This window comes from Gymnodraco acuticeps, unplaced genomic scaffold (assembly GCF_902827175.1).
Source record: "Gymnodraco acuticeps unplaced genomic scaffold, fGymAcu1.1, whole genome shotgun sequence".
NCBI lineage: Eukaryota > Metazoa > Chordata > Actinopteri > Perciformes > Bathydraconidae > Gymnodraco > Gymnodraco acuticeps.
The window spans coordinates 1,478,254-1,488,445 of NW_022991123.1; the positions used below are offsets into that span (position 1 = coordinate 1,478,254).

Below are 10,192 nucleotides of genomic sequence, written 5' to 3' on the forward strand. Positions count from 1 at the left end.
ATTAGCCTCCTACTCAAGTATGTGGGAGGTAGCTTTTTGTGTGTGTATGTGCGCGCGTGCATGTGTGTTAATATGAAAAATTATGGTAGCAGAGACTCGGACTGGTTTTAAAAAGCCTTTTCACTACAGCAACATGTACACTGAACTATGAGGGACCGTACAGGCCGTAATTCATATTGGTCCTCTCACGCACATACATTCTCCTTTTACATACATACATTTTCACTCTCACACACGTATATATTTACACTCACACATTCATACATTCTGCTCTCATATTATCATATTTCAATGCAAACATTCATATACATTTTTCACTCACACATGTACATTTTGCTCTCATATTCATATATTTTAACGCTCATATTTATACATGTTGCTCTCATGGTCCCCTCCATAGTACATAATGCATGTTTGCTGCTATCTTTGATGAATGATAAAAAGACAATTTTACCATTAGTTCCTAATGATATTGATACTGCTGGACTCAGTAGTCTTACACCTACTACCACAATACAATGAAGTAGCCTACTTCTAGTGTGTTTTTTGTTGTTGTTGAAATCCTCTGTCAATGTCCCCTCCTTAGAACAAAATCAAGCCACTTCTGCTAAGTTTGATGAGGGAAAAAATGATTTTTTTTTGCCATTGGTTCTTTGTGAGATTGACACTGTTGGACTCAGTACTAGTGAAACTACTCCCACACATACTATGACGTACTTTTACTGTGTACCTTTTGAGTAATCCTCTGTCAATGTCCCCTCCTGAGTACAAGAATGCATGTTTCTCTACTATTTTGAATATGCATTAAAACACCTTTCTTCATGACACTTATATTGTTGGACAGAGTATTTTAAGAGGTTGGTAGACATGATATCAGCACTAGTACTCCAGCAGCAGCATTGTACACCATGGAAAGTCTTTAGAGACTGGCCAACATGAGGTTTAGAAATACTTGATGTTCTATTTCTTATATTAGTATTAATTTCCTTCATTTGTTTTTATAAAATTATTTCACACAGTTGATCCAAAAGACCATGCATCCATTATGTTTGGGTATCAACTTTAAATAAAAAAAGGGTATTTGTTAAGACAAAAAAGCTTTGTTGGTAAATGGCAGGTGTTCCAAAAAGTGTACAACTCACTTAATAACACTTTGGGCTGTTTCATTTGAACTGAGCGTGACTATCATAAAACAAATAATTAACAATAAAGATTACGTACATGAGAAGGACTTAGTTAGTTTTTGTGGTTGGTTATGGTTCCTAATCAAAAAATGAGGCTTACCAGCATTTTTACAGTTTTACATTTATACTGTACTTTATTTATCTGCATTTTGACTTTATTCTCTGTGGAATAAAGTTTTGTTAAATGGCCATCTATTGTTTGGAAAAACACAAGGAAAATAAATCATGCTGATATGTTTTCTTTCAAAGTGTTCAAACTGATGAAAACCTGTTGTTCACTTAAGCCCTGTGGAGTTTTCTTCCAAACAAACAAAAGTTCTGTTTAGATCCTCTGTTGCTCACTAAAGGTCAGTGTGTGTATACTTGAGGTCTAACAAATATGTTGAGTGCATTTCGTTCATGCACTGGGGAGATATAAAACTCCACAGGCAACTTTTAAATCAATACAAATCTAATATGAATGAGCTTTGTGTATACTTGTTGAAAAAAAAACTCTTCTTACACCACATTATTATCATAATGCCCACAGGAACAAGTTATATCTCTCACAGGCTACGCCCTCTACTGGACTCTATGGGTACTCCCCTCAATCCTATCTATGCACGCATTATTTCACTGAGACTTATACCAGTAGCCGCCCCCCTGGGCGGGCCTACCTGAATGTGCGCGCATCCACTGCATAAGAGGCGGCCCCGCCCGCTCACTGCTATCCCTTTCTCTTTCAGCTAAGCAGCTATTGAGTAACTGAGCGAGAGATTAAATAGAATAAAAGAACAGTTGTTTTCTTCGGATATAATTAAATATGGACTCACCTGACGAGCGCCCGTGTCCTTCGTGTCCGGGTTCTATCGGGGGTGATGATCCCCATACTCGATGCATCGAGTGTCTGACCACGCGGCAGCTAACCTGCCTCCATCGGCAACTTGCAGTGCATGTCAGATGTTGACCCGGTCCAGCCGCCTGTACAGAGTGGCGGTGTTCGAGGGGTGTTACGTCTCGCCAGTGGAAGACCCAGAGCTCGACGTGGTGGAGATGGTGGACCTCGTGCAGGGAGTGCCTTTCGTCTTCGCCGTCCCAGCAGCCCGGACGGGTCCAGGCATCAGAGAGGTGGGCGACGATGACGACACCTTGTCATCCGGGATTTCCGCTGACCGCCAGGAAGGCCATCAGCAGAGGTCGGCTCGTCAGGACTTCTCGGCGGTGATGGCTATGGCGGCGGAGCGTGCGGGCTTGCCGCTTCCCCCACCAATACCTCCAAGGCCGGTGAGCCGCCTGCGTCAGGGCTTCGTCTCACCCCCTCTGCCGGACATCTGGCGGTGTGTGAAAGCCACGTGGCGGCAGCAACTAAAGACGAAGGCTACGGTGGCTACTTGGGCAGGAATCCTCAAGGTGGAGGGCCGCTCAGACACGGAGTGTTTCGGTGTGCCCCCGCTAGAGGATAGCCTGGCGATGCATCTGCTTCCACAGGCAGCTGGGTGGGCAGAGGGGATGAGGGATTTGGCGACAAGTCAGTTTTTGCCCAGCCGCTGATGTCGCGGTTTTTGCGAGGGTCAGCCTCTATCTTAAATAAATAAGACAAAATATAATCAATTCTATGATCATTTCTACATACACAAATATGCACAATGTATATAAATCAACACAGCTTTAACATGAATTGAACTGCACCGTTATATTCACTATAAGCTTTCCAATGTATTCATTGTAATTCTAGAACTTAAACAGTTATAAATGGCATCATATTTTAAAGATATAATCAACCATTTGTACATTTATTCATTAACTCGTGAATCATACGATGCAATCAAAGGCATTAAGACGTATGCAGATGTAGCTGGATTTCTTACAAACAATAACACATTGCTCACAGAGCCATGCTTTGCCTATTTCCTCTGTAATGATCACCTGACACACCCATCTAATGATGTCATCCTGATTCTTAAAGGGACCACGACTAGGCACAATAAGCACACAAATAATAGCCCAGAAAATGCAAACAAGAGTAAACTTAGCTGTTACAGAACAGGGTCGTTTTTTGGTTGAGGACAGGCTAGACTATATTTACAACCTATAGTCACGTTTTAAAGTTAGCAACTCTAGTGGTCATGTAAGAAACAACAATGTGCGGCATATGCTCCCGTTGATTGCAAGCGCTCCGGAGGGTCGTATATTCACAAATAACCCTCTGTGGAAAATCCTAAATTGTGGATGTGTAGGATCTATATTTTGATAGAGATTACGAGGAAGATTTGAGGTCTCGCCAGGAGAACATGTATACTACGTCTATGTAAAGTTGGCGTCAACCCTCACGGGGTGAAAACAGTATTTAAATCATGAGAGACGTGATGTATGAAATACATGTTTATTACCGGACACGTGGTATAGAAAATTATGATTGACGGATTACAACAAAGAATCAACTGATGTTTGGAGATTAGGCCCCCGGTTTGTAGGATATCATTCAGGAGGGGAAAACCGCTCCGATGAACCCCCCGGGGTCTAGACACTGGTGGTGGTGATAATGGTTCGGTCTGGTCTGGAGGAAGAAGGATTAGCTTGGCCCTGAATTAGGAGACAGGAGGCGAAGGGGTGGAGGCGGGTTGTGCGTTGACACCTGAAATGACAACTGACAGAGAGGGAAGAGCAGATTTAAAGGGTTAGCAGGTGCGATGATTGACTAGCTGGGGAGTACCGCCCCTGATTACTTAATGGGAGAAGAGCTTGCAGTGACGTGTAACACCAGGGGTATGGTCTTCCTTCTTGAACTTGCGCTAAGCTTCATTTCAATCATGAGAGACGTGATGTATGAAATACATGTTTATTACCGGACACGTGGTATAGAAAATTATGATTGACGGATTACAACAAAGAATCAACTGATGTTTGGAGATTAGGCCCCCGGTTTGTAGGATATCATTCAGGAGGGGAAAACCGCTCCGATGAACCCCCAAAGAGAAGAGAAGTAAGAAGTGCTGAGATGTGAGCATTTCTTACCTTGCTGGCTGATTGAGGAGATCTGTGGATGAAATGAGATAACACAGGGACATGATGAGAATGTCGGAATAACTGTAGGGTTAATGTGAACGCCGCCATGCTTAGCGCCTGCATGGTGGATTAGACGAATGCTGACCCACTGGCCGCAACCTGCACGCGCAGGGTTAAACATGACGCTGACCCACCGGCCGCAACCTGCACGCGCAGGGTTAAACATGACGCTGACCCATAGGCCGCAACCTGTACACACAGGGTTAAACAAAAGCTGACCCATAGGCCGCAACCTGTACACACAAGGTTAAACAAGCTGACCCATAGGCCGCAACCTGTACACACAGGGTTAAACAAAGCTGACCCATAGGCCGCAACCTGTACACACAGGGTTAAACAAAAGCTGACCCATAGGCCGCAACCTGTACGCGCAGGGTTAAACATGACACTGACCTACTGGCCCTGCACGTGCAGGGTTTAAACATAATGCGTCTCACTGGCCGCAACCTGCGCGGCAGGATTCAATACAGCGGACCCGAAGGTCACAACGATACAGTATGAAGTGTTTAAACGTGAACACGGTGACACGTAAATGTGCTGACTTGCTAAACCACCACCAGTTGTATATATAAGTACCGTTAGTGTTTGAGGGACCTTTGGATGGCCAGCACGGCACTGATGTCCGGGCGAATGTAGGATGTGAAGGCAGAGGAGGACCACCGTCCAAGTTGTTGCAGGGATGAGGATGAGACTCCTTGAATGGCAGCAGATGTAGCTGCGCCTATCCTGAACGAATGCCCCGAGAATAATTGGGGTGCTAGTCCGGATTTAGAGAGAATTTGTTTTAAATAGTAGTTGAACCGGTGTTTAGTTAAGGGAATATTCCCTGGGAGAAGAAATTGTGGTGAGAGAGGATTTGTGGAAGATCTCAAATGCAGGAATGTAATCATGGATTTATAGGGGCAGAAAGGAGAATCGTTGCGAGCAGCGCTAACGGAGCAAACGCCTCCACATTTGGAGTGCTTAAGTTTTAGACTAAAATGGCTAGCATGGAAAGATAAGTCGGCAAAGCAGACGTCTTGATTGGGATCGAATGTTAGGGAAGCTGTGCCGAATTCTCCTGGTCTGAGAAAAGCATAGAATGCTAACAGAAATAATGCATCGAGTAGTGCGTCGACGTAGGGAGAAAATACTCCTTCTCTGAGTTTGGAGAGCATGAGATGCAGGGTGGAGAGTGTAATGGGTCGCCTATGATCTGTAACTGTGGGAAACGTTTTTTGAAGACCTTTCAAAATGAGTTTGACTGATTGGTTAGAAAACAGGCTGGGAAAGCTGGGATCGTAACAATGAACATTAAACTGCACGCCAGCTAGGAGGCCTCGGATGTATTGAGGTTTGAGGTGGCGATCAGTGGCGCAGTAGCACGTGAAGGCGCACACGGTGGATATGAGGACGGGTTTAAGTGAGATGTTTACAGCAAAGCGAAGGTTCTCCATGCGGAGTCATATTTTTTAAGGGTGGAGATGGCTAAGCCCTTCCTCATAAAGAACCTGGCGGACTCTAGGTGCCTGGCTAATGGGCTCTCATTTAAGAGAGGGAGAGAAGATGCAGGGGAGGGATCTCGACGGGCTGTGAGCTGGCTTCTGGGCAGAGATTCCGGAAGGTCTGGAAATGAAAGCGAGAGAGGGAGTCAGCCGCTGTATTGAGGTGACCGGGAACATGACGAGCTGAGATGAGAAAGTTATGGGTAATGGAAGACCATGTGATGCTTCTCATAAACGGCATAATGTCATTGCACGGGGAGCGAGCTTTGTTAATTATTCCCACTACTGCTTGGTTGTCGCAGAGCACCGAGATGCGTTTCCGTAGCCAGAGGTGACCCCACACATAACAGGCAACTGCGATAGGGTAGATCTCGTGCAGGGCGGAGGATGAGGCATGATTGGGGAATGTGGAAGGCCATGGGCCCGCAAACCACTCTCCCTGAAATAAACCCCCAAAACCCACGGATGGGGCGGCGTCCGTGAAGAACCTCATTGAGTCGGAGGAATACACTATGTCATCATAGAAGAAGGTGATGCCGTTCCAGTGGTCGAGCAGGAGGGACCAGAATCGTAGGTCTGAGCGGCAGCCTTCATCTAGCACAACGCGGTCATGGAGGTTTTTAACGCCCAAAGCTGTGTCTAGAAGGCGAGATATGAATGAGCGCCCCTGGGGGATGACGCGCATGGCAAAGTTAAGGTGCCCGAGGAGAGAGAGCAGCTGTTGTTTAGTTATGGTTTGTTGCCCGCAATATGACTTGGTAATATCACGTATGCGCTGCAATTTGTCGCTGGGGAGAGATGCTTTCATCTCTGCGGAATCGGGTGTGATGCCTAGAAACTCCAGGCGTGTGTCAGGTCCTAGGGTTTTCTCCGCGGATAGGGGAACGCCTAGCTTCTGAAAGCAGAGTTTAAGTTTTGCCAGGGAGGCGCCTGAGTTGTCACGAGGGGGATCTACGAGGAGAAAATCGTCCAGCAAGTGAAGAACAGAAGGTATTCTGGCAATGTTCAGCAGGATCCAGCAGAGGGCTTCGGAAAGAGAATTAAAAATGCAGGGGCTACTTCTGCACCCGAAAGTCAGGCGGACGGCGAAGTAGAATTTGGATTCCCACCTGATGCCGAACATGTTCCACTGGGACGGATGGATGGGGATGATTTTGAACGCGTCAGTTATGTCTGCTTTGGAGAGCCAGGCTCCTTGCCCTGTGAGCTTTATTATTTTGATTGCGTCGTCAACCGAGGCATATTGAAGGGAAAATGGCTCTGAAGGGATGAGGCTGTTAATGCTGCAGAACGGGCCGGCGCGGGGTGCGGACAGATAGAAAATTAGCCTTTTCTTTTCGGAGTATTTGCGTGTGGCTACTCCTATTGGACTTGTCCGGAACACTGAGAACGGGGATGAGTGAAAAGGACCTATTAAGTATCCTTTATTACATTCTTTCTCAATGAGCTGAGAGACTATGATGGGTTCTTTATTTGCTGATTGTAGGTTTTTTGCAACGAAGGTTATGGGGGGAGGAGAGAGGACCCCGACCCTAAAGCCTTGGGAGAGCCCTGACAAAAGGTAATTGACGAACACTGGGTCTGGGTGGGTAGAGAGCGCGGCGGCTAGGTATGGAATGTTAATGGGAGTGGACGGGTGAATTTTTAGGAGGTTTTTCCACCACGTGGTTTCTGTTGCGGGAAGTTGATTCGGCGGCGCTTGGGGCAGACTGACTTCGGATGCGCATCCCCGCAGAAGCTGCAGATGTGGAGAAAAGTACAGGAGGGGTAAACGCAGACATTCTCGTTAAAGCCATAATATATCCTGTCATTTCTCCTAGTCTGCACCTGGCGTTCTTGGCCATAACTCCCTGGATACGGCGTGGGAAAATCTCTGGCCCTGGAGAGAGGCACTGATGGGCAGAAAGTGGCAGTGTGGCCCTGCGTCCCGCAAGTAGAGCATGAGTGGACTTGTTGCCCGCCGGTAGCCATGACAAGCAGCTCAGTGTCCAGCACGGACCAATCCAGGTGGATGTTGCAGTGAGCTAGATGGCGCGCTGCTTTGCTAGAAAAGCTCTTGTGGTAATAATAAAAAATTGATTTCCCGTATTTAAGCTGGAGATCACCGATGATGCCCAGATACGCATCCAACTCGGTTCTCTTTTCGGGGTAAACGGTACATAGGACATCTCGGAAGATGCCGAAAGCGACCAGGAACTGTCCTATGTTTAGATCTTTCAGAAGCCGGGGATCTGTGGACCTAAACACAGCAGTGAAGCTTCCTCCTGTGGCGATAGACTTGTCACATTCCGGGGAAGGCAAGATGAGGCTGACGAGATTAACGTCTTTCCCTTCGAGGATTTTCGCCTTCAGCCTGGAGGAAATATGCGCGGCTTGGGGAATATAAGGCCTACATGAAGGCGGCTCTGGAAATGCGGTAGCCAGGGTGTGAGAGGGGATTACCGCTTGATGATATGACTGGCCCTGCCCCGGCCTAAGCCCCTGAGCAGGAGCGTCGCCCCAGTTTGCGGAAGAAGTTGACGCTCTAGCAGAGCCTTTATCCATGGCCTGAAGGTGAGCGTTAATTCCCCGCATGGAGCTTGCCAGATTTTGCAGGGTGTTAGCGAGGCTGTCGTCCTGGTTACCGAGGCTCCCGAGCTGCCCGGCGCTTGGGTGCGCTTGGGGAAAGTTGGATTTTCTTTCTTTTTTTCCTGGGCGAGCTTGTGGAGGGCTCCGCTTCCTCGTCCTTTTCCCTCCGCGGCTACGCCCGCGTCCTCGCCCCGGTCTCTCGGGAGAGTTGGCTGGAGAGTTGGCTGGAGAGTTGGCTGGAGCTGCTGCACTGGGCTGGGAGGCCGCACCAGGGACTTGGTCCGAGAGTTCCCGAAGCTGGGAGAAAGGGAGGTCTGGGGCTGCGGAAATGCCCTGCCGCCGTAGGTGGTAGATGAGGAAATCCGCCTCTGCTGTTCGGGATTCGCCACGAGAAGCCAGACGGGAGCTTGTGCGCCGTTGGCTTGAGGAGATGGAAGGTACGCCTGGAGGTATGTCGGAATCGGGATCGAGATCCTGCGGAAAAGCTTCGTTGTCGGAGCCTTCTATAGTGGACATGTTTTTTTTCTTTTTTTTTTTCTTTTTCTTTTTGTATCTTTCTGAGTGTTTGTTAGCGAGATAGGAGTATAGGTAGGTACTACCAATTGTGCGTTGACACCTGAAATGACAACTGACAGAGAGGGAAGAGCAGATTTAAAGGGTTAGCAGGTGCGATGATTGACTAGCTGGGGAGTACCGCCCCTGATTACTTAATGGGAGAAGAGCTTGCAGTGACGTGTAACACCAGGGGTATGGTCTTCCTTCTTGAACTTGCGCTAAGCTTCATTTCCGGTCTCGAAGTTTTCATAAAATAACCGGAAGTATTCCCCTCACTGTCAAATGACTACACACTGATATCTGCATTACTCATCCACTGAAAAACATCAGTTTATCCTTGTTAATTACACAACATTGATTGGTTTAAATTGTGTACGATGCTTTTGTCTTTTTAACCTTCGATACGGAGAAAGAAATAGTTTTTTCGGAGTTTAGGATGGCCGAAGACACTACACTACCCATAATCCTCAGCTATCGTTTGGGACAACAACATCCGCTTTGCTTGACAAACCCCGTGATTAGTCCTCAAGCTCTGTGATTGGATGTTGGAGTGTCAGTCAGTGCGCCAAGGTTACGCCGAGCTCTTTGAAATGGAATGAATCCACGGCAGACTATCCCAAACTGGACTCGAACGGGTCCAGCCCAGCCCCCCCAGAACTACACATGCTGGCTAATTGTGTTTCGCAACATGTTCTATGGCACATCTCTACTGGGAATTGTAGTTTTAAAAGACGTTTTCGTATTTCCCATAATTAGAAGTTGCCAGTATTAAACTGGATAAGAAACACATTGGTGTTATCCAATTTAAAACATATAATTCATAAATGGGTGAAAATCGCTTGTGTCCATAATGGGCAGCATTAATATACCCACATGACAGCTAAGGTCAGAAGAGCTTTATTTAACAGCTGGTCTTATGTCTGTGACCCTTCCTGTTGTTAATTGATAAGCCTGAAACATGCACTTGTCAAGGTTCAGAGGCACATTTTGCAAATATGGCAGTAGCCATCGATCATCTTAAGATAAGATAAGATAAGATGTACTTTATCGATCCCAAGTTGGGAAATTATTTTGTTACAGCAGCATGTACAACATGCAATTTATTGTTACTTTGTAATTCTACTCCACTACAATTTAGAGGTTAACCTGGTATTTTTACTCCACTACATTTATTTTAGTAACTTTGCAGATTCTGATTAATGATGTGAAATATAAATAACCCTTAAAGCAGACTTTAGTTACACCTGAGTAAAATTCAGGGAAGGTGATTGTCAAGTGCCAAAATAAACGATGCAATATATTAGACGTTAAGTACTTTGTCCGACTTAATATTTATATGTTGATACCCCCAATGTT

General features: G+C 46.3%; 1 protein-coding gene across 1 annotated transcript; it reads right to left on the reverse strand.

The window, feature by feature from the left end:
* Positions 1-5,745: 5,745 nt before the first annotated feature.
* Positions 5,746-8,797, reverse strand: LOC117560257. The gene is made up of 2 exons (XM_034237112.1): positions 7,819-8,797; positions 5,746-7,096 (listed from the first exon to the last, which is right to left on the reverse strand). Exons 1-2 carry the CDS (start codon positions 8,795-8,797, stop codon positions 5,757-5,759), a joined length of 2,319 nt encoding a protein of 772 aa, XP_034093003.1. The 3' UTR covers positions 5,746-5,756.
* Between the last annotated feature and the right edge of the window lie 1,395 nt (positions 8,798-10,192).

What these genes read in the sequence shown, in the direction of transcription:
- LOC117560257 (XM_034237112.1), bottom strand. Translation starts at nt 8,797, where the DNA reads ATGTCCACTATAGAAGGCTCCGACAACGAAGCTTTTCCGCAGGATCTC. An exon ending in TGCGTATCTGGGCATCATCG is followed by an intron (nt 7,097 to 7,818) that starts GTGATCTCCAGC and finishes CCCCGTTCTCAG; the next exon opens with TGTTCCGGACAAGTCCAATA.